Here is a 24,434-nt window from a genome sequence, read left to right on the forward strand (position 1 = left end):
AAAGTTCTTTCAGGTCCAGTTTCTACTGGAGTTGAGCACTGTCCTGTCTGAGGCAGCCAGTTCTTGCCTTAGAAATTTAAGGTAGTTTGAGTTTGAACTCCCTCGTTTTGTACTCAGGAAAGACTTACAATGAAGTAGGCAGTTTGTTCATGGTTATTCATTGTTTTGTTGGTTCACCAGCATCCGAAGCGGGGTAACTATATCAGAAAATGCTGCGCCCCTTAGAACAGTATTCCCATGTAGGCTGAGAAATCTGCTTCAATTTGACGTGTTCAGATCTAGCAGGAGGCTTAGCTTCGCTGTTTAAATTGCCTCCATCCAGTAAGTAGAATGGATGAAAATGGTATGGAAAAAGAGTTTCTAGAGAAAAGAGTTTATCCAGTCAAGTGGAACCTGTACAGTCTTTTTGCTTGTACAGAAAACATGCCTCCCAGACCAGAACTTAGACTAGTTAAACAAGGTTAGAAAACTGATTTAAAACATCATATTTGGCTGTGCAAGGGTCAAAATACGACAGAGGTCTGCCATTACATTTATATGTCATAGTATCCTGCATTCTTAAGATCTGTCTTGGTTGTACCCTATAAATGCTGCCATAGTATAAATGATAAATAATATTCCAAACTATTCAGGAGATCTCAGAGGTATATACTGCAACAAAGACTGCTGTTGTGGGAATTAAAATAAATAATAACCGCAGTGATAATGCCTTTCACCCCACAAAAGTTCGATCACTTGCAACAGAGTAAAAATAATAAAAAAGATCTAAAATGCAGAATTGTTATGAGAGTAATATATTAACATGGTGTGTGTTTACATGCTTGTGTGAATAGAACGGCACAGTAGGCGCAGCAGATAAAACTTGGTCCCCAAGTCACTCACGCTGTGTAGCTCCATACACCCGGAGTAACAGAAATCAGAGTAACTGCATTATACGATCACAAGGACGCACATGGCCACTGCAAGGTCATCAAAGGCTAAATAAAGGTGCAAAATCCAGCTGACTCTGGCCTTTGTCAGTGTCTCATAGATAGCTCTGAGGTTTGTAACCTGCCCGAGCACCAGAGGAAATGTCACTCCAGAGAGCCAAAGCCCAGTCCCAGTGGAGAAGTTCATTAAGATTTGTTACTCTCTCCACTGCCATTCAAAAACAAAAAAAAAAAAAATCAGACGAAAAATGGGGGGAGATCAGTGTTATATAGTTGTGTTGTTTCTGGTAGTGTATTTCTTGCACTGTTCCAGTCTCGTATTGTAACACACTTTCTGTCTCTCTCCCCCCTCTTCCCCATCTTTTTCTCTCTGCAGCCGGAGCAGCAGTGCTAGCAGTGCAACAAGCATCAGCCTCCCGAAACACCTCCCCCTCTCTCCCCAGATTCCTCCGCACCATTCCTCCGGCCCGGCCCTGCCCCTCTCCATCTCTAATCTTGCTACCTCGCACTTCTCTCTCAGATCGCAGACCCAACACCAGCACCATCCGGCCATGTTCGCCACCCCACCCACGCTGCCACCTCCACCAGCGTTACCCACCAACAGCCTCGTGATACCAGGTCACCCTGCGGGTAGGTTCCCGTCTTCTTCCAGGGCTGATCTGCCGTGCATGCACTGGAGGGTGTTGAGAGATGGGCTGGCTGGTGGGCAGGTAAAATAAAGCGATACGGACACCTCCACGGGCGGTGTGTGCTGGAACTGTGAGAGTGCTCATGAAACAGGTAGGAGACCTGGACAGGCTTTACCAGTTGAGAGACTGTAGAAACAGAACTGTAGCTTCCTGTGAGAAGTCTTCAAAATGACTTTTTCCACAAAAACCTCTTCCAGAGCATGAACTATTGATTGTGGCATTCTAGTCATCAGACATTTTTTAGATTAGCAAAGGACTGAAGTTCAATTTGCCATTCTCCCCTTTTTTCCCCCACTCTAATGAAAACCGCAACTACTAGAACCAACTTGGAAAAAAACAATGTTTCTAATCAACCCAGAAAGTTGTTCTAACTGAACAAGTGGGAAGCCCCCACACTTAAGCCCTGCTCCAATCCTTCGGAAAGCAGCACATCCTGCCGGCAGAGCAGGATCCTCTGCCTGTGGCAGCACAAACTCTGTGTGTCTGTGGGTGCTTGGCCTTTCTGTATGAGGCAGAGAGAGCTCAACTGACAGCCTCTGCTGTTCAACACTCACTGTCTTTGCATCCTTTTAAAAAGTTTCCTTTGTTCACCCTGGCCCCAGTTCCATTGTCACTTCTGCCCTAAATGCCCTCTTTATAGCTTATCCATTATCCTACAGCTGTCCCTGGAAGAGACCCTGGCAGCTGGAGACTTCCCTGCAACTTTCACTTGCTGGGGCCTCCTTTTGATCTGGCATTTGATTCTGCAGCTAACTCAGCAGGGATTAAACAGGACAAGCATTTTGGAAAAAAAAAAATGCACCCTTCATTTCCTATGAAGCAAGTTAAAGGAATAAGGAAAGGGCAGATTTGCTGCTGAGATTTCTGATAGCTTTGCATCCCCTTGTTTTTTTTCTTTCAGGAACTAAATAATGTGCCATTATTCTGAACTACTTCTTCAAATGAGAGGGAAATGTGAATTGGTCCAAACTGAGCTCTCAGAACGATGATAGACAAAAGTGCTGCGGGTTCCTAGCCAGAAGCAGGACCACATAGGCCAAAGCTGACGGCTTTCACAGGCCCTGGCACTATCTAGAATTTCAGCCACATTGCTGGGAAGATGTTGGCAGCACTGTGGGAGACCTATTCATTGCTTCCCCTGTTTAAGGCAAAGAACTACTGTGATGGAGACGTTGAAAGAATTGCAAAAGGAAATAGCAATGTGCTCGCTAAAAGCATGATATTGCACTCACTGAAAGCAAGTATGTTTTCACCATTAACTTCAGGAGGTGCAAGATCAAGTGACCTATTCACATTCAGCAGCTTGCCAGGAAACGCTAACAGTCATGCTCCTACTAAAAGGATTTCTCCTGCAATTGAAGCAGGAGAGGCCTAAGTTAGTGGAGGGAAAGGTCTGGGTGTCTAACCCTACAGACAGTGAAATGACTCTTGTCTGCATTATATGAAAAGCCTGCAAACTGGCACATCATAAAATCGATACAGAGCGCTGCATAGCCAGCAGCTTCTGTTGTCATTCACATAAAAGTTTCTTAAAAGCAAACAATATTGCTGAGCAGCCTTGGAGAGCTAGGATGCAGCTGCCACTGGCAGCATGGTCCTTGTTGTGCTCTTTGAGTGCATGTGTGCTCTCAGTAAAAGCGCCAGCTTAGAAGAGCCTAAAAGAGGGTATGGCCCTTTGATGTCTCCTTTTGTTATCTTTTTATTCCTCCTACTTCGGAGGAAAAAATGTCCTTCCATTAAAGTTGCTTTGGCACACTTGTCACTGTTACCAAGCAGAGCACCAAGTTCTTCCATTCAGTGATGGTACTAATTCAGATCTCTGAATAACAAAAATGCACTTCTGGTGCCATTTCTTCCTTTGAAAACCTGAAGCTTAAGCAAGTAACTTAGGAGCAACCCTCATGCGGGCTGCTGCCCTGTATTCAAGGGCACTAACAGCAGCTCCAGTGTATGACACAGAGGAAACAGCAGTCTCTGTGTCTTTTCTCTGAATGTGAGGGTACCTAGCAACATTAGCGGAATTGACTTCCTTCTTCCACGCCCACCTCATGTGTGCACGCTTAACTGTAGTGCTTGGGCATTCAGAGGTCTTCTCCCAGTTACATTGTACATGGCGAGATCCATAAGACAAGGCATTGCTGGTAGGCACAAGAACTTAGTTCTAATTTACCATTGCCCAGAGTGTCTCATGGAGCGGGGTTATTACCCAACAGACCTTAACTATGGAGCAGCTACTCCTCCAAGTGCTACACGGCTTCTCCAAACATCTTCGGGCCTTTTCTTGTCCTGACAGAGGCCAGAGTCGTGGTGCATTGCTATGGGCTGGAGCCAGCTGCAAATCTATCAGTCTGGCTTCAAGTCTCTTAAAGAAATTGGATATCAGAACACTTAAAACTGCCAACTTGCTTTTATCTCTCCCTCCAGAAAAACATAAAGTGGATTATCTTGATGCTAACAGAAGGATTTGGTTTCTTTAAGTCATGCCAGATTTAAATGCATAAACAGACACACATGAAATCATATTCATATTCTCTAAACATGTTAGGTTTTGGTCCTAAGTGTTTTCAGCCTTTTTTTTTTTTTTTTTTTGAGGAGAACCCATTATAGATTCTTTTGGTCTAGTGCCTTAGTCTTTAGTATCACAAGTGTATGTACTTTTTGCTCTCCATTTCTGTCCATATGTAAATATTATTATTATACAGATTGTAAAAGTACACAGTACCTGCTCCTAGCAGCACATTATTACTCAAAAAGCAAATGAATTAGGCATCCAAAATTTGCCTTCAGAAGTGACTTTCAATAAGATGAACACTTCTAAGTGGTAGCAGCGACCTTGAAATTCTAGATCACAGTGCCTATCTTTGAAGATCTAAACAATGTATTTGCAGAAAGCGATTTAGACATTTCTAGTGTTACTCTAAAAACTTTAAGTGAAAGAAATGCCTGTGAAATATGAAATAACACTTTAAAGTGCATGTATTCATTTGACCCTTTATATTCAGTGCTGCAGCTTAAAAGGTAGGTTCGTGTAAGTTCAGTAGCGAGTAGGTCAGTCAGGAATGGGTACGTGTCATCTGCAGCTGGTGCCACAGGTTGCTCTCAGCTTACAAAACATCCAACATGCTGGATGCTAACCATGATTTGAAGCTCTTAGGTAAAATCGCAGATGGATTTAATTGATACCACCAGACATTTCTGGTCAAGTGGACGTTTGTTCTTACTCTCCTCAGTCACATCATTTCTAAAGTGCTGGTATCTGCCACTACCCTAAGCCACATTCACATTGGGTGTAATTTGGTTATTCCAGAGGAAGCTGCTGAGGAGACACCACTTGTCATGTGGTGGGACATCTTGTTCCTGCAGTCTTTGCAACCTTCTTGCAGGTCTTGAGCCAGTTCAGTGTTTCTCCTCTTCCTGCTGATTCCTCCTCCGTATTTTCTCACAGGAGAAAAACCCGGAGGCAAGGACAAAAAAATGACAATTACAGCCTGCTAGAAATTGTGGAAATTGACTGCTTAGTATTTAAGACCTCAAAAATAAACAAATAAATAAATAAATTTGCAAAGAAGGCCTCAGTTTGTAGGATGGACGTTCCTGGTCGCTGTTTGCATGTCTTGGGGCTGAGAAGGGGGAGGGCGGCACGGGGACCTGTTGAGAAGCAGCCAGCAGAGCAGGTAGCTTCCAGCCACCCAAGCCCGTCGTTACCTCACTGCCTTGTAGCCCTTGTCAGAACGGTGCCTTTCAAGTACGTATATACCGTAGCGTAACGTGAATCAGGCCCAGCATCCCTTTTCAGCACGCACGTACGCTTCTGAATTTAAAAACTTCCGAGGAATCAGGTCGGTATGGGTCGTTTGAAGCCCCCTAGGGCGCGTCCCGGCGGGCGGGGTGGCGGGGCGGCGGGCGGGGGAAGCGGGCGGCCGCTTGCTGCCGCCCCTGGATGATGTTTTCTGCTGTGATGACTCATGGTGTTCTCTCTTGTCTTTAGATACCAGCCTGTTGATATCATTCAACCAACCAATCATGTATTGCCAGCCTCATTCGGGGATTCTGATTGGTACTTTGTCACAGGCATCTCTCTTACCTCCACCAATGAGTCCTCACGTAGAAAACCACCACAGCATGACCTGCAGAAACAGGGAATGCCAGGTGAATATTGACTCTTTCTCCTCCGTCTTTGTGGTACTCACAGGCCCACGGGCCTCTGTGTCTTTTTTTTTTCTCTCTCTCTCTCCTCTAGATCACGAACTGCTCAGGCAAGAGCTGAACAACCGGTTTTTGGTTCAGAGTTCGGACCGGGCCGCTGCCTCACTTGGCCCGGTGCCGCTGCTGAGAGCGGAGTTTCACCAGCACCAACACACGCATCAGCACCAACACACCCACCAGCACACATTCACTCCTTTTCCATCCAGCTTGCCCCAGACGCCGCTCATGCCGCCCTCTGCACCTCCCATGGTGCGTACCCCAGCCCAAAATGTGAGGATAAGTAGAGCATCTCTGGTCAAAAAGCCTAACCCACTCTTGTCAAAACAAATAAAGCAGCAGTCCTCTTCGTTTCAGCCAGGCGTGCTGTCCCTGCCCCTCCAATGAGGCCCTGGAGAGGCAGGCCCAGCACTCCCCCTTTCCATCCACACCAGGCCCCCAGGTGCCCCCAGGGTGCGGGTACTGCACCCAACAGACAAGTCTGGAGTCCCCGTAGTTCCCCTTCCTGCGTGTCCCTCTGGGTACTTCAGTTCCCTTTCCTCAGGGCCACAAGCCTTGGCACACCAAAACACACGAACGAGGGCACCGCAAATCGGTGGCCTCTGGTACAAAACGCATCCCCACAGCTGCAGCGCCGTCCATTCTGGGGCAGAGTGTGCTGGCATACCTGGAGCTCTCGCCATAGCTCAGCAGCTCTTCTGTTTGATGCGAGTATTGTCCCTCTTCCTCCTAATTCCCTGACCTATATCAATTTTGGCATTTATTGTTTGGCTGCCTCAACAAGCACTAATTTGTGCATGGCTGGTTCTTGTGGAAGAGATCCTCCTGGCCATGTAATAAGCTTTAGTCTTCTTCTATTGAAGCTGCTTGTAACACAATGGGGCTTTTCTGCAGCTGTTAAAAAATTGTTAGAGATCTGCTACAAATGGATTTTGTCAGTACTTTAAAATGCACTCTCCCATTTCTGGCAATTACTTTGTTAGGCTGAAAGAACAAGATTCAGCTTTTTTCCCTCTCAGTTTCACACTGTGACTAAAATGTAGAAGCAGCCATCTTCTAATGCTACCAAAGCAAGGACTAACAGCAAAAGCAGCATTTGAGAAGGACTACCAAGGACTCAAGGAACATAATGTTTCTCACTTTTCTTTCCCATTGTTGATTGCCTGATGACATTCTTGGGTTGTAATCTGCTTAGCAGTGAGACAATTAAAGTAATATCCTCCACTCAAAATGTAGCCCCAGGTGTTTGCTCAGTGTACTCATGTGTAAACACCTTTTCCTCTTTTCTTGATCTGCGTAAAACAATCCTGAAACTTTTCTCAGAAATCTCCTGTGTTATTTAAGAATCCTGACATCTGATCCTGCCAACAGCTCCCTTCCCTCCCACCCATGCCCCGTTGATGTCAGCCTTCATAGCAAAAACAGCTTGTAAGGCTCTTTTGTTATATTTCACTCACATCTTCTTATATTCCACTAGATCAGGTCTGCTAATCCCAACACCAGAGAAGAGTGTTGAAATTTACAGCTGCATGTGTTTGGTAATTTATGGTATTTACACTGGAGGGGACATGGCTCCAGTAATAACTGTAATTAATAAAATTACAAATCTACTCTCCCGCACGTAGAGGAGTGCGAAACAGCAGCTGACTTGCTAAATAAGCAGCTTTTCATGGGGTCCTACAGCTCCTTTTCCCTGCCTCCTTCCCCGCTCCCTCCTCCCAGCAGAATGTACATATTGTTCTAAAATGCAACATATATATGCTTTGCTTTTGCTTCCAAGGTGGTACAGGACAAATGGTCATGAAAATAAATACGGGGCACAGACTGCACACATGGAGGTGTTAAAACCCCATGCTGGAAAGGCAAAGGTTAACAGTCACTTTATCTCCAGGGAGCTCTCTCTTCTGCAGAAGAGGGAGAATATAGAGATATTTGTGCATCTAAAGCAATTAAACCCTTTTCCAAACAATTTTGGCACTTACAGGATCCCAGAAAATAGGGAGCAGGTATTGGTAAAAATTGTGGTCTAATGGAAATGATCGTTCCCCATCTAGTCTGTGACCTGGTCAGTGCTCCAGGGGCTGATCCCAGAGCTAGACCTGGAGCTGAACTTGCCTTTCACTGCGCTGCAGATACCAGGACTGTTCTCTTCATAGTGAAGGAACCACACCACATAGTGCCTGCTAACAAGATTCTGCAGCGAGACTCAGCAGCACCCATTGCAACCTGGGGACTAGTGCCCTTTTGTCCCTCTTAGCTCTGGGAAATCAATCAGCTCCCCGATGAGCAAGTATGGAATAATCAGTCAGTTCTGCTCTGTTAAATGCTGTGCAGATGGGTCATGATGATTTGTCTGTGTTGAAATCCTAATGTGTCTGTTACTGTCGAAAACAAACTCACCTGTTTTCCTTTTTTGTTTTTCTCTTTTCTTTCCAGTTTGACAAGTACGCTCCCAAATTAGACAACCCTTACTTTCGACATTCCAACGTGAGTGCTTATTTTTCTAGGTGGTGTCTTTGATAATGGTTCTGCTTGCTCTTTTGCTTGTTTTTGATTGATCAGTAGTTTTTGATTCATTCATTCCTAAAGCTCTTTTTTTCTGTCTTGATTTACTTATTTTTAAGGTACAAAATTTTCTTTAAGCTTTTTTTTTTTAACCTTTGTCTACTGCATTTCTGCTGCTGTGGCTCTGTAATGCTGTGCCTGGGATGGCAGGGAATGCGCAGAAATTGCTAAATCAGTGGTCACTCCAGTATCTTTGCAGCTGGTGCTTCTCACAGTGCAGCAGCCCAGAGTGCATGGCTCTTTCACAAGATTTTGCTCAGGTCACAGGAGTAAGTCAGACTGGTGGTTTCTTCCTGGTGCTCCCCACTGCTCCAAAGCACAAAAACTCTCTATGTTTTGGGACTTGGAAAACTGCTGTATGTGCTCAGGAGAGGCCTAAGCAAAACTTTACCCACTCAACTACAAGGTGGTATGCATGTTGCCTGTGGTTAGTGTGCAATACAGCATCTTGTGGTTCTTTTTTGCTTTGAGAATGATACCAGGTCACATTTCAAAACAGGATCAAATTGTTTACTACTGTAGAAAAACGCAAAGTTAACCAAAAGTGAGCATAGAAACCAAATTACTCCAATTCCTCCAAGAATGGTGAAAGTTCTGTGCTTCCTGCAATAGTTCCACGAATTGTAAAGGCACACTTCTTCAGCACTATTAAGAAAACTCATCAGATGAGTACATTTCCCAAGTTTTGGCTTTGCTCTTAAAAAAAATTTAAAGCAAATTTAGTGTGTATTTTCACCGTGGCACTTGTCCGACACAGTACTATTTTTGTATGTGCCAGCCTTGGCACCTACCTCCATTATTGTTCAAGTTGTCCTGTGACATAAGCATCTCTTTTTCTTTTGTAGTTCTTTCCAACCTATCCTCCAGCAATGCCTGGAATGCCACCCATGCTTCCACATTCAGGTCCCTTTGGGTCACTTCAGGGAGCATTTCAACCGAAGGTACAAACTTCTTCTTTGAAGGCTTTGTTCTTTTGCTGGGAGAGAAACTGTATTCAGAGTCGTGTCTCTGGTGATTTTGTAGCCCATGATTTAACTAGCGGAAGTGCAACACAGGGTTGGAAGCAATCACCCCACAGATCTGTGAGCATCCTCTGCACAAAGCAGCCAACGCTTGAGCAGAAATTTTCTCTTGGCACTACAGATTGTTCCTTGGAAAAGGATGTAGTGGTTCACTTGGGAGGTCAACTGAAACTGGAGAAGTGTACAGGCAAATGCATTATTTGATTGACATATTTACAGCTAATAATAGACCAATGAGTCCCAAATCATTTTATAAATTTAACAGACTGAGATTGCAAAAGATACACTGTGTTTATTTCCAGAAAGAATGAGAAATTGACTGTACAAGTGTGGGAACAATAGGGAGAGACTGCTATAAATGGGTAGAGCAATTTGAAAGAGCTGAATTTTTATTCCCAGCTCCAACACTGTCTGACCTTGGGCAAGTTGCTTAAATCTTATGTTCCTCAGCTTCCTCATCTATAAAGTTATCTTGCAGTGGGTTTATAAGGGTTGATAAATGCCTGGAAGTCTCTTTGAGATAGTGTTTGAAAGGTGCACTGCAAACGTAAGGTATCATTACAACTAGCACTGATTGGCGTTTGGAAATGTTGACATGATAACCACCATTTTCAGTGAATTCTGTGATGTGCACTGTTTTTTCTCCCATACTTGTTCTTATTATTAACTACTTTATAATGTACAGAAAGTATTAAATCCCTCCAAACAAAAAAGATTCATTATATCTATATAGCATTTGTTTGAAAATAGAGCATTTATTCCATTTGTAAGGTGCCATGTGTTTATCTTCCTTACCTACAGTGGTTTTAGAGATTCCTTATCTTGAACTGCATCTCCATAGAGCCCTGCTACTGTGTTAGAGGACATTACGAACCAGCACTGTAGCTTGTCCTTTTCTGTTTGCATTTGCGTGGTCCTTTCCATACCCATACCAAGGAGGTCTGTGTGGTGTGCTTTCCTCAGCAGTGTCACTGACAGAGTGGAAGTCAGTAATTAGCAACCACTGCAAACAAGGCCTCATGCAATCTTCCCAATTCATTTCATTTTTTCAGTGGAACCTGGAGTATTTCCTCAGTGCCCATTGAATCCTTTAGATTATTTTATTTCCTGGATAAATGGCCAATAGCAGAGCCTTTAAAATGGCTTTTTTTTTCCCCTCTAGTAGTGCTGTACGTAATGGCAACAGACAAGGAAGAACAGCAGTTGCCCCTAAGCAGAGGGAGCAAGAGGGACAGAACATAGATAGCCCTTGCTGGGATTGTTGCTAATTGTTGCTGTCCTTGCAAGGAATGGCAGGGGTTCCCTACAGACCCCAAGTTGTCAAGATCTGAGCTTTCCTTCTCAGGAAAAGCTGCACAAATGAGGTGGAAATGGCAAAATTTTGCTTGCATGAAAATAGGGTTCAGTTTTGCCATAAGTCCACTGCTAATAAGGAGTTTCTGATATACCAGCAGCATCTTTGGGCTTCCATCTTCACCACAGAGCTTTATAGATACCATCTCACTGTAAAATGCCAGTAGACCAAGGAGATTGCACAGCAAGAAAGAAAACATGAGCACAGACCCCTTACATTTTTAAACAGTACTTAGTGCTGTATTATAACAAGCTTTTAATTCATTTTAATGATAGATACATAGAACATTTTCTAGCTTGAGTTTAAACAGCACAAGGTCACATTCTGGTGCCATGGTTAATCACTAACATCACTTGATCTCTGGACAGTGCAGTTTTTACCTGCAATCTTAACAACCGAAAAAAGGGGGGTGGGGGAAAGAGAGAAGAAAAATAATAGGTTGAAAAGTGGATCTGCCACTTTGGCACGTTATTTTCCAGTTTTCTAGAGGAGGAGTTGAACTGCTGGGCAAAGCCGCTCAAGTCTGTTGCATTGTTACTGCATCATGTTTCCGTGCTCTCTCCCTCCCAAGCTGTTTGACCAAAGCCTTCATAAACACTACAGACCCGATGACTTAGTTTTGGCACACTGAATCCTGCACTTCTTGCTTTCCATAGCAGAGGTCCTGGTTCTGTTTTTCCCCTTCCTGTGTCAGTTGCCTACAGCTGTGTGTGTAAATCCACTGCACATAAATCCAGGCTGACGGTAAACTTCTCAGTTAGTTTCCCAAAGGCATTTCTCACAAGCTAAGAACTTGAAAAGGTCAGAAGTATTCAGTTTACTTTGCTGGAGGAAGCTTTCACATCTTTCTCCAGGGGACAAAGGGACAGGATGACACCATGCTATATTAACATGTTGTGATCTTACAACTCTTGCCTGTATGATAGCTGTAACTTATTTGCCACCTTATATATACCTCAGCTGTCAGACAGGCCCCAAGAGCTCAGATCTGCCTGGGGAACTTGTTGACTTACCTACACGCACACAAGAATCCTCTTTTTAATGAATCTGGAAGTTACGTAGTCCTAGACAAATTAAAACCACCCACACCCATGATTTTACTCATTCCTTGTACTGTTTGAAATCTACCATAATTTGACCTACAATGTGAGCCCAATAACCACTTGGGGAATGAGGTTTTACCCCTTTGCACTCAGCTGTATGGAGGCACCAGGTGCAGTTGCTCTGGGAGTGGGAGATGGATGAATTCCAGAGCGAGAAGATGAACGAGTTCTTGGGGATCGTCTAGGACAGGGCAACAGGTGGGATCCGGAGGAGGAGGAGGAACAGGGATTCATTCAATGAGGTGTTTAATTCTTGCTGGAAAATGATGGGATAAACAATGCAAAGCTATAAAAGACCCACAAGCACCTTCTAAGGTTTCTCATTTTGTCTTGTCAAAGCAAATAGATGGGCTGTTGCCTTTGTAAGCACTGTATCATCTCACCCCGGATGGAAAAGGGTTCACAGTCCAATAGGTGGAATATGGGACTAGGAGTGCTTGAATTGTTCTGTTCCTGACTGTGATACTGGCTGCTGCCTGAAACATTGAGGGAATCAATCCACCTCTCTCGTTTCCTCTCCTACTGGCTGCCTGTTTTGTCTAAAGAAGAAGCTTTTGGGGGCAAGGGACTGTCTCTTCCCATCCACTTGCATACTGCATAGCACGATGGGGTTGGGATTTCAACTGGGGCTTAGGGGTGCTGCCGTAATACTGTTACTGCTGCTAAACAATAATAGATGACACAGTGGTTAAATGCTGTTGGCTGTCAGTAAAAGATAACATTTAGCACTAATGTAGCAATATGCGTGTTCAAAGCACAGTATAAACATGGACTAATTAATGCTATTAACATCTGATAGAGATGTTAAATGTTTGCTGGTATAAAACAGTTTTATTCACACTCTGTTCTTGTCTTTCAGACTTCAAACCCTATCGATGTAGCAGGTAGACCAGGCACAGTCCACCATACACTGCTGCAGAAGACTCCAGGGGTAGGCAACAATATATAATCTTCCTTTGAGCTTATCTGGATTTACAGTAAACACAGGGATTGCTCATTTAAAAGAGAGAGAGAGCAGCTGATGAGTAAATTTGCCTTGTAGCCTGTGAACATGAAGTCAGGACAGAAGTTTCTTTTTCTGGTGAGACAACAGTAGCCTCCACTGGTCATGAATACAAAGGGATGTATTGACTTCTTTAAACAGAGTCAGAGGGAAATGAGGTGGGAAACCCTTTCAAGATCTTTACCCAAACCATCACTTGGAGAGTAGTTTTATGCACTCTTTTTTATGCACACTTTTATTTCAGAACAATTATAAAGTTCAGAAAAGCGTGGGTACTGTTCAGTTGCTGGTATGAAGCTGCTCTGTTTATCATAAAATTTTGCTGAGTTTGGTGCAAGGAATGAAAGAGAAGTTTTAAGCCTGATTTAAGTTCTTCAGGTTTTCTTTGTCACAGGGGACTTCTCTGGAACATTGCTTTCTAAATGCTTTTACTTGTTCAGAGGAAGGAAATTCCCCACCTTTCTGCATATGGGTAGTTTTAGAAAGACTGATTGTTTTATTTCTGCTTTTTCCATAGGTGTCAGACCCTTACAGGCCTCCAGTAAGAGTAAGTAAGGTTTGTGGGGGATTTTATTTTTATACATATATATAATATGTATTTAAAATATTGTACATATGTTTTTGAAATCTAACATGTCTGGTAGAAAATTTCAAGTTCATCCTTTATTTAAAGCAAAATGTCATAGTTAGCTCTTAGCTGCTTCTGATTAATAACTTTGAGGTTGAATCCCAACCATATTTTGCATCCATTTGTGTGCATTAATAGTTGACAGTATGAAATAAGGGTCACAGAAATAAACGACTACGAGCCTGGACAGATGTTCACAATTGGTCAGATTCATGGTGGCTTAGGTCAATGTGTTTTATCTGTGCTTCTGATGTTCCATAAGAACACTGTAGTGGGTACTGCAGATCAGCTGAAAAACAGCAACCTACTCAGCTGCGGCACTGCTCATCCCTGGTGATTGTTTGTCAGTACGCTTTTCCTACCCCAATGCAAGCATTCATAATAATTGCTCATGAGTTAGCCTGCAGACCCTGTACAGCAGGGATGAATGAACAGGGCTCTTTTCAGAAACAGGATGGTTAACTATCAACTCCTTTCTCTTCAGCAAGTCATACTGTTCTCTGCAGCCATTTATTTCAGTTTATGAAGGAGGAAGCACAAGTATGAGAGAGCAAGGCAGGGATCTGAGGTCTCCATGAGATGAGGAAGATATCCCACATTCTTCCTGTTTCTTTCCTTCTTAATTTAAACATCATCAGGTGCAGTACAGAAAAAAAAAAAAAAACACGTTAATCACCTATTGTGCCATTTTAGTAGTCAGCCTTTCTCATTGCTTAGTTGACTGTTTGACAGTAAGGGAAATGAAACATTCTATCTGATGTAGATTGCTAACAAATTAATCTAAATTCTTGCACTTTCCATTGCAGAAACCCGGGAAGTGGTGTGCGGTTCATGTACAGATCGCCTGGCAGATCTACCATCACCAGCAAAAGATAAAGGTAATTCAGACAGTTTATGGAACAAAGCCAAGTCTTTTGACTTACATGTTATATTTTAGTGACTAATGAGGAGGAAGCAGTTAGTATTGGTGATCCTTAAACTTGCCTGTATTGACTAACTAACACTTTCAATCCTTTTGATATTTGTTCTGTCAACTGTAAAGTTTATCTGAGGGCAAAGGAGTTGGGTTGAAGGGTAGCAAAATGAGCAGGAGATACTAAGTGTGTAGACAGAAAGAGAAGAAGAAAGGGAAGCAGATGGTAATTTTGCTCCAAATCCAGCTTTATACAAAGCGTACATGTTTAATGTCAATTCCCTTCTATACTAGTACCTCCTGTGGAATACGGAGTATTACCCTAATAAGAATGAAGTGACTTATACCGTGAAGAATGTTTTACCAAGTGTAGAGCAGGCAAGTAGGTTCCTGGTCTTTCTGCATTGCGGTGAAGATAGGGGAGCAGAGGGAGTGGCTTAGAAAATCAAGAGGTAACACGACATAGGTACGCTGGGGTGCTTTTGCAGGCTCAAAGCTCCCTGTGGCAGGCAGAATAGCAAATAATACGACTTCTGTAGAGTGATGGTTTTTTTTAATAGTTCCTGCTGTAGGTTTTTGACCTGTTAATGAACATTATTAAGTGTTTAAGTGGGTAGATCATAACTAGCGCCTCTACAAGTTGTGTGTGTCCTTTTTATTGTTAAGTAAATATGTCATCTTTAAGCTGTATATTTCTCAAGAGACATACATGTCTTTGACTAAGGTGCAGTTCCTCAGGCTGACCATGCTCACTTCTATAGGGTAAGGATAAAAATAGCCTCTGGAGGAATCTCATAGTCAGTTTTCTTCATCCCTCTCCTCATGCCTTCATGCTGAGTTGTGTTGGCTGGAGGAAAGACAGTCTAGGAACGTCTCTCTCTTTCCAAACTGGAGAAGCAAAACAGACGAGTCCGTCACCCAGCTCCCAAGGCTTCTGTCAGCAGCTTTCCGCCTGCAGAATATTTTTTGTCAGGCTGAGACTGCCGACTGATCCCGCCGTGCAGCGTGCTCAGTGTATCATGTTGCATGCTCCAGTGTGTGTGCTGAGGGGCTGAGAGCTCACTTCAGACCTTATTCATGTGGACGAGGCAGGCAGCTGAGAGGTTGTGGAGTGAAATGGCCTTATAGATGCTGTCAGAGCGCGGCTGCAGTATGTGACCAGAGATGCTGCTGTCACTCTTACTAACTCTCCCTGGCAGTGCTAAGCAGGAATGAGCCTGAACTCCCTCTCTTTTCTCCAACAAAAAAAAGGAAATGCATAATGAGATTGCTTTTGTATCATTTGACAGCAAATGCAGCTGGATCCCCACAAGCTAGAGATAGGTGGTAAACTTGACCTGTTCAGCAGACCTCCTGCCCCTGGCGTGTTTCCAGGCTTCCATTATCCACAGGACCTTGCCAGGCCTCTGTTTTCTACCACAGGTAAGGGAGGATCATCATTTGTTGAAAAAACAAAACAAAACGTAAAAAAGTCAGTGTATTTAATGTGTGTCTCTACAGCTATATATGCCTCAAAAATTAATGGGAGGAATATTCAGAGGGGTGTGGAAGTACTGGGGACAGGTGTGGACTGGGCTCTGAGAGCAGAGCCTGTGGACTCCAGTACAGGTTCCTCTGTGCATCACTGAGATCTCAGTAGTTGGCTCTTAAAGTCGGGTCTGTGCAGCTGGTTCTTATGTGCCTGATTAATTGACTATGGCGTGATTTTAAAAAGCAATTTTGACAAAACACTTGAAAATGTTTCCCGTGCGTAGGATTGGAAATGGCCCTGGTTTCTTCCATGCTTTTGTATTTGCTGTGTTCTTCTTAGCTGCGCCATTCAACAGGTGGTGTTTATTTTCTGAATAAATGGGGTTTTTGTAAAACGGAAAACGATGATAACAACATTGAAAAATATCACAGAAGGTGTATTTGTAAAGCATTTGTTTTTTAAATGTAAAATTCCCTTATATGTTAGAAAGTGCAGCAGTCTCTAAGGCTTAAAACAGAATATTGATTTTAAAAACAAAAGAATTAACTACAGTATATGTAGATAAATTGCTTTGTGATATGTTGAAGAAGTAATTACAATGAATCCAATTACAAAAGTTCAGAAAGCTTCATTGCCCTGTTCTTGATGTCTGACCACAGGAGACTGCAACTCTGACATTCTGGTTTTGGAGGTCACAGCTGCTACTCATGTTGATGTCCATCTACCAGATGTTTTTGTTCTGTTCCAAGGGCCTAACTCCCACCCGGACTTAAACAGATTTTCTTTCTTTATTTAAGATGCTTAAGTCAGCCTTCGAAGTGAGCTGTATCACTTCATACGGTACAACTTAGTCACTTATGTATGTAATTCACTGACAACAAATGTAACTTCCTTTCCTAACTTAACTCTGCTTTTATGATGCAGTATTGCATCATTATTGTTGAAGTGAATGAGATTAGAAGAGTAACAAGTTCTGTCCCAAGCATGACATAAAAGCAACAGAGTTGAATCAAGCTGAAACCGCAGTGGGAAATGACTTTTGAATGAGGATGTCAGACGGTCTTCAGGAACTCCAGTAGTGGTTCAGTTTGTCTTTCAGCCCTTATTTGTGGATGGAAAATCTTAAACATCACGTGCAAGTTTCCACCACATACAATCATTGCTGATACTAGCTGTATATTGTAGAATGCTTTCCTGTATTTTGATCTTTTGGTCTTTGGTACTTTAGTAGTACAGGGACAAGATAATATATTGCATCTACTGGAAGCATAAGTACAGCTGATTTACAAACTTCTGCTTGTTTTCCCATAGCAGCTGTTTCCTTAACACTGTCTTTAGTCTGTCCTGTCTTGTTGTTACAAGAATCTTGCTTCATGTATGTTTTTATTACTTAAGACTGCTGGACAAAGTTTACCCTAACAGGCAAAAACAGTCCATTGAATCAAAGCACCAGTCTAATTGGTGTCTTGAGCTTTTCCTCTTACAAAGATGCAAGCATGGCTTGCTTCTCCATTCATAAAAGCAGGAGGGAACTATTATGGAATAGATACATTAAAGAAGGCAAATTAATAAAAAACTTTTGCTGGAGAGAAACAACCTTACAGCAACTTGTCCATGAGTGCATTAATCACAAGAGCCATTACATGGTAAATCTAGGTAAAGAGTGCTATCAAAGTGAACAAACATTGCAGCAGTAGTATATAGATGAATAAATCTTTTGCTCTGCAATATCTGAGGCATTCTTTTCACCTTATCGAACAAGCATGTCGTTGATGTGAATCATGGGTTCTGCTGCATTGCCTAGTTACTGTGGGAGACATAAGTTATCTTAGGGCCACCTGTCTTCAGGACGGATGTTCGGCTGCCTGGCAGATGCTATATTTAATAACTACCTGACAGCCTGCAGTGCTGCTCCTGGCTTTCTCCGGAGGATTTTTTATTATCAGCCCGTGTAGTTGAGTTTGTAAGCCGTCTCCTTTGAAGAAATCTCCCATCCATTATACACCTTCTGAAATCTTAAAGGATTAGAAAGATGACAGTCTCCATCCATCTTGAGGCATTGGAGCAGTCAGAATGTTTATAGATAACTTCAGGTCTCATTGCCGTGGTCTCTCTTAAGTTTCCTCAACTCATTTTCTGGCTGCTTAGGTTCGTGGTGCCCAGGCTGGTGAGGGATGTGCAGCACTGTCTCCCTCTCAGGCTTTATAGTCTGCTCATGTTCAGAACATGAGTGCATTTTACAATGACTGCCTGTTACTGGACTCTGTTGCCAAGTTAAACCAGGTGCTGGACTGACCAACACCTCCATAAAACCCTGTTCAGGCTTTGTTCAGGACGCATTTTCTCCTATGTACATCAGTTTCTTTCTTCTGTTTCCCTCCTCTTTTGCTGTGACCTCCTGTAGTATTATCAGCACCAATTATATGTGGTAGAAACTTTGATTCAGAGATGAGGGGGCAGGAACTTGCCAGAGCAGGTCTGTCACCAGTGGGAATCATTCACATGGACAACAGATGAGGCAGAAAACTTTGTGATGAAGGTGACAGGAGAGCTTGAGCACCAGGAAGAGAAGGATCATAATCCTATTTTCTATAATAGAAAGTTACCACTGCAGAAAGCAGTGACTGGGTAAGCCAGCTGTTAGTGAACAGCCCATGTTCATGCCCAGTGTGGCTGATGATGTTTGCAAGAGTCAACCTCTTGGTCTCTCCTTTTTACCGACAGAATACAAGAGAAAAGCACTGAAAAGCTTTATTTAGGTGTTGGTCTGTTTTGCACATGAAAAGTGCTGCTTTTCTGTCATTGAGTGGAATTACTAGTTTCTAACAAAATGAGAGTTAATGCACAGGTATGGCAGATTTTGCTTTCTGCAAGGGAGGCAGAAGTTGTGTTGCATCCAGACAGGATCTAAAAGTTACTGTAGTTGATAATTCGGCTTTGTCTGTAGCATGTGAAGGCCTGGTACACAGAAGGCACCGACAGGACGGACATTCACAGTCTAAACATTTGCAGAAGGCTGGACTTGTCAGTGTAATGCTGGAGCCACAGAAATGTTTTGGTGCATACATCTGAAACAGAAATATTCAAAACTAGATTTCAGGGGCATCTTGAAAATCCCCTGTACTGATCTTCGGGGGCTAAAGCAAGGCCCAGGAGATTCCCCAAACACACTGTCGTTTGCAGGATATGTGGGAATTGATCTTCCTCCAAAACCCACGTATCCCCATGCCAGGTGACACCAGTGCTTTTCACAAGTTGCAGTTGCAGTTTTGTGTGTGTCTGCCTGCAAAAGAAGCAAATCTTTCATTTTCTGCTCTGGTTTTCCTTTATGAAGGCCACCTGAGCATGAACTTAGTCCACCTTGAAATGCAGGACGGACCAGCTTATTTTCAGCCCATTCTTTCACCTTACCTCAACCTGATGTAAAGCAGTGTGCTAAGCAGTGTTCCTTTCCCCCAGGGCAGCATGGCACCATGGCAGTAAGCAGTGTACAGGAGAGGGAAAAAATATCGCGGGGGGAAGCTGTGTATGCAGAGACAGATGTGAGAGCAAAGATGGGGCTCTCATGGGAGAGGCATGATTGATGTTCCCTGCGTGCCTGTCATTAACTGGTGTTTCACGTAGACTCTAATCAGTCACTTCCGAGCACCTTCTGTCTGGGTGCGTAACCTGGACTGACCCTGTTTAGTGTAAACACAGAGTAATGACTGAAAATGCCAGACAAAGAGATTCACTGCCCAGTTATTGCAGGTGAGCAGCAACACTCAGTGCAAGGTCTCCTCCTGCCTCCTAGTGCTGAGAGACTCCTTCAAAGAGCACCGAGAGAAATCCTGCCCATAGCCATTTGGGGTCTGCCCCAGTCCCACCCATGCTGTTTAAATCTGACTGTGCCCTTGCATCTGGTTCTTGAGTTTGATGGCCAGGACCTCTGTCACTTGCTACTGAACTAAAAAGAGACCTTGTTCTCCCAGGTGCGACACATCCAGCCACCACGCCCTTTGGTCCTTCACCTCATCACAGCAGTTTCCTGCCTACTAACCACTTGGCAGGTAAGTGTAAGTAAACCCTGCCTTCACCTTTATATGTCTGACCCAGTCCTGGCTCTCAGCACAGTCCTGCCTGAGGCACAGTGGCAGTATCAGAGGGAGAGGATTAAACTTTCTCAGGGATGAGAAGCTCGCTCAGAAATTGTCCCACCCACACCAGGTTCCCAGCACACCCCCTGTGATCTCCTCCAAAGGAGAGGAGCAGGATTAGCAGACTCTCCCCTTCGACAGAGTTGGGCATTGCACGGCACACAAGCTGAAACCTGACTTGTAGAGCCCTTCTGTGCTGCTGAATGTGCCCAGGGAAACAGGAGAAATTTTATTTCAAAGGTACCTCAAACAAGCCACAGCTTAAAATGGGCTCCTCCCATGCCCTTTCTTACCTGTGAAAGTTCTTGGCTAGGTTCTATATTAAAGTTCAGTGAACGGTTCCTGGCAAGTAGCTGTTCTGCACATTTTTCCAGTCTTTCAGTTTCCTAATTGGCAGTAAGTAGGGCCTGATTTTCTCAAATTTCCTCATTTTCAAAGCTCACAGGCAGCTCATTGCCAATTAAGGTTCAAGTTCTGTTGATTAATGTTTTAGTAACACTCATCCAATCAGTACATGCAGCATCCCACATGACCCAGTAGACTTCCTTCTGTTGCAAATACCTAGATTTACATCAACTCCTGAACATTCTGTCAAAATTAACTGTATCTCTACAAAGTCACTCAACTACTAAATAGCAAAGGAGAGGGACAAGAACAGCTATTTCAAAATAAGTAAATAGTTGTTTGTGTAAAAATAAAAGTTACTTGTGCTGTTTGCCTTGATATTTTAAATATAGGCATACGGGGAGCACCTCACCTGTAACATGGCAAGTTAAAGACATTAAAAAGACAGCCAAAAAGTCAGTGGACAGGAGGAGTTGTTTAGAGATGACCAGTAGGAGAAAAACAAGTGTACTTGCATGTTTTAACCCCTAGCTATCTTTGGAGTGCAGAAACCTGAGTTGGGCACTCAGACCTCTTTTGATGATGGGTGCCTCCAGTGAAAAAACAGGCAGGACTTTTTACAAAGACAAGTGCCAGTAAGGCTAAGGCTATGCTATCATTTCCACCACTATGATCAGGGAATAGATTATGGGAGAGGATTTTGGTACAAACAGACCCATGTGTTTAGTTGGTCTCTGGATGGATGTCCATAGCAGTTAGCTTAGGACTGTCTCTGTGCACCATTACAAAGAGGGTAGAAGGTCGTACACAGAAACAACAGTGAAACAATGCATCCCCTCAATATGCTGACTCAGGAGCTGCTGATGTTCTTCTTTCAAGGCAACTGCAATGCTGCTGCTATTACAGCTGATAAGGAAGGAGAGTTTCAGCTTAGCAGCAGCCATCCTAATTTCAGCTATTCAAACTTAATTTCTAGCTCCCCTCTGACTAGCATACAAAAGTTTATTACAGCACCTGTTTGCAGTGTGAGCACTGAATCCCTTCTCCCTTTTAACATGCTGGGAATTTTCTGTGCAAAGAACCTTGCAATGAGAAGGATCAGCTTAAAGTCTGGCCTAATCCTACTTGGATTCAGACTGTTAAGAAGGGGAGGGGTGCATTTCATTCTCCAACATTCTTGGCTAAATGCCTGCTAAATCCCTGTTTGCCTTTCCAGATCCATTTAGCAGGTCAAGCACCTTCAGCGGCCTTGGGAACTTAGGCAGCAATGCCTTTGGAGGATTAGGCAGTCATGCTCTGAGTAAGTACTGGCTGGGTTACTGCAGACAAACATCCCTTCCAGAAAAGCCACATGCTAATATTTACAGCAGCTGGTGGTAGTTTTTAAAGAAGTTTATTTCCTAACCTCCATTCTCCTATCTGAAAACACTGCACCTAAGATTTCCAGGTCTCTGCGGTGGGAGCTTTTCTGCATGTCACAGACATCAATAGGTGTGCTCTGTGTCTCCTCACTGCTGAAGGATGTTGCCTTGTGTGTTCTTAGAGGTGCTGGAGCTGCATGACCCCACTGAGCTCTGATACCCCATGGGCATCTAAAGTAACACCCTTCAACAGTGAAGATGCACAGTGGAACAGCTATTGATACTTCTCCTAATTCAGCATGTAGACTTTCTCTGTAACCATTGTCTGGAGTTTAAATTACCTGTATAAAATGATTTTACTTCAAAAACATGTTACCTGTAGGCAAGACATGCTTGAGAGCCACACATAAGAGCATGCTTTTGCATCTCATGGTGCAACAGGAATCAGTTGAAGATTGATGGAGGAAAATCAAGTGACTGTTCTAAAAAGCCTACAGCCAAGCTCTATTTTTATACACATACATACATACCACCAAGTAGTCTGGTTTCTTTAACAAAAAAAAAAAATCCCTGAATCCTCAGCTGCAGGCAGCTGATTGCTTGTAACTACCCACAAATTAAAGTTTCTGCCAGTGAGGGAGCTCAGGAAGAATATTGCTTTTGTGCTGGAACCCTTGCTGGGGCGGGGGGAAAAAAGAAGCTGGGCGTTTTCTGTCATTTCTGAGTTATTCAGATGTATAGTGAAAGCTTCCTCCGCAAATAGCCTTAAAAGAGCTGGTGGATCTTCCACCCAGTGCCGGAGGTATCTCTGACCACCTGCTAGTAGCTCCCCCTCACCATGAGCTGCACATTAAATAAGCCTTGAAAGGACAGCTCTGGATTAATTAGCGTTGTGCAAAATGCATATGTAATTATCTGGTTTTAATTATTTTTAACTATTCCTCCTCCCCTGCCATTATTCTAGCTCACAACAACATTTTTACTCACAAAGATGGCCCAAACCTGCAGAATTTCAATAATCCCCATGAGCCATGGAATAGACTCCATCGGACCCCGCCGTCCTTCCCAACACCTCCACAGTGGCCCAAGCCGACCGATTCTGAGCGAAGCTCCTCGGTGACAAACCACGACAGAGACAGAGAGCGGGACCGAGAGCCTGAGAAGAGGGATCTTTCTCTGAATAAAGATGACAGAGACAAAGAGAGGTGAGCCACGTGTGCTTTTGATTCTAGTCTCTTTTTTCTCCGTTTTTTCTTATTTTTTCCTTTACCATCAATTCCCATCTTAAAATCACCTTCAGAGCAAAACATTGCTGGTCTTTGAAACATCTGATAGCTCTGTCCCTGAGATAAGCTCAAGTACTAGTGGCACAAAAAGAAACCTCTGCCTTTTAGGATTTGTCCTCTGTGGAGATACAGTAGGCTAGTCTTTACTTCCCCACTGTCAGGTTTTAAAAAGACACCAGGTTGAGGAAATGAGCACGTCACTGTGTTTTCAGGGTGTATGCAGCTGTTTTCACCAGCCTCCTTTAGGAGTGCTATATATTCTGAATTCCTGGAGGTGGTATTGTGATGGGTCCTTTGTAGACAGTCATAGCTCCCATTACAAATATGCTGATGAATTCAAATGTTAGCTGGACATTAACAAGGTAAAAATGCAAATGCCTGTATCTGGAGCAGTGTATGTGAATCCATTAGCAAATCTGATTTTAAAAAATTGCACTGTAGGCAAGCCCTTATTAATGATGACAGGACTGTATCACCTGAGCTATAGATACTTCATTAGCTTCCAGCTATATGATTTTCAAGCTGTAAATTTCAGACCCTGGTTGTCTCCAACAGGCTACTTCTTTGTAGACAATAACAGCCTGCAAACCTTAGATGTGTGCATTTCATTGCTGATCAGGGTTTTGTAGTTTGCCTGGAGTGTTTTTAATGAGCTCTTCAGGCAGTGCCTGTGAACAAGATTATATAGAAGGAATAGGCTGAAAATCATCTTGCTTTAAATGTTAAACTGTCTGACACGCTTGTATGGATAGTCATTCAGATAGGAAGCTCCCTTGTTGGCTTCAGCATAAATCATTTCCAAGCCAAGGTTACTTCACTTTTAAGAGTGTTCACTCAGGGGTTAACATCTCTGTTATATGTCTATTAATTCAGCCAAAGCTATCCCCAGCATCCTTGTTTAGACATGGTTTTAATAAGCTACATCCTTGACCAGCAATTAGGACTACCACAGAGAGATAAATCTGGTTAGCAAGTGTAATCATAAGGGATAAATACCCACAGAATTACCCAAAACACCTCCAGTTTACAGCACCATGATTCTTATGACTCAGATGCAAGCCCAGCATTGAAGGTAGGCATCACTGAGCTCCTCAGCTGCATAATGCAGTTCTCTCAATCCCACCGTCATACTTTGTGTTTAAAGTGTTTATTCAGAGCAGAGTGCTTCTAGAAGGTGAACATTATTTATTCACTTAAAGACATGGGAGTAAGAGCAACTAATTGGCTTGCTCACAGAGAGAGGTGCAGTTGGAAACATAAACCCCATTCTCATGCCTTCTTCTAAACAATGGACATTTCTCATCAAACCCCTTGTTCCTCATAGCAGGCCCTCTCATAACAAAGGCCAGTCATTCATTTTCTCAGCCTGTGCAGGAATTTTTTGCTTAAGCACCTAGCTTAACTGCCAAAACTGACGGCGACACAA

The 24,434-nt window shown here is 43.3% G+C and overlaps 1 protein-coding gene across 25 annotated transcripts in view; it reads left to right on the top strand.

The window, feature by feature from the left end:
• Positions 1 to 24,434, top strand: part of FBRSL1 (fibrosin like 1) — a 519,147-nt gene that overhangs the window by 491,177 nt on the left and 3,536 nt on the right. For 14 of the 25 annotated variants that reach the window (XM_083803995.1, XM_083804005.1, XM_083804004.1 and 11 more), the window contains 11 exons: positions 1,306 to 1,559; positions 5,859 to 6,094; positions 8,258 to 8,308; positions 9,232 to 9,327; positions 12,725 to 12,796; positions 13,386 to 13,424; positions 14,303 to 14,374; positions 15,699 to 15,831; positions 19,852 to 19,929; positions 21,578 to 21,661; positions 22,687 to 22,927. In XM_083803995.1, the coding sequence (XP_083660121.1) occupies positions 1,306 to 1,559; positions 5,859 to 6,094; positions 8,258 to 8,308; positions 9,232 to 9,327; positions 12,725 to 12,796; positions 13,386 to 13,424; positions 14,303 to 14,374; positions 15,699 to 15,831; positions 19,852 to 19,929; positions 21,578 to 21,661; positions 22,687 to 22,927 (1,356 nt within the window). Of the gene's footprint in view, positions 1 to 1,305; positions 1,560 to 5,606; positions 6,095 to 8,257; positions 8,309 to 9,231; positions 9,328 to 12,724; positions 12,797 to 13,385; positions 13,425 to 14,302; positions 14,375 to 15,698; positions 15,832 to 19,851; positions 19,930 to 21,577; positions 21,662 to 22,686; positions 22,928 to 24,434 lie in introns of all 25 variants that reach the window. The other 11 variants (XM_083804006.1, XM_083804001.1, XM_083803984.1 and 8 more) reach the window with 10 other exon arrangements.

This window comes from Anser anser, assembly GCF_964211835.1.
Source record: "Anser anser genome assembly, chromosome: 18".
Classification (NCBI taxonomy): Eukaryota; Metazoa; Chordata; class Aves; order Anseriformes; family Anatidae; genus Anser; species Anser anser.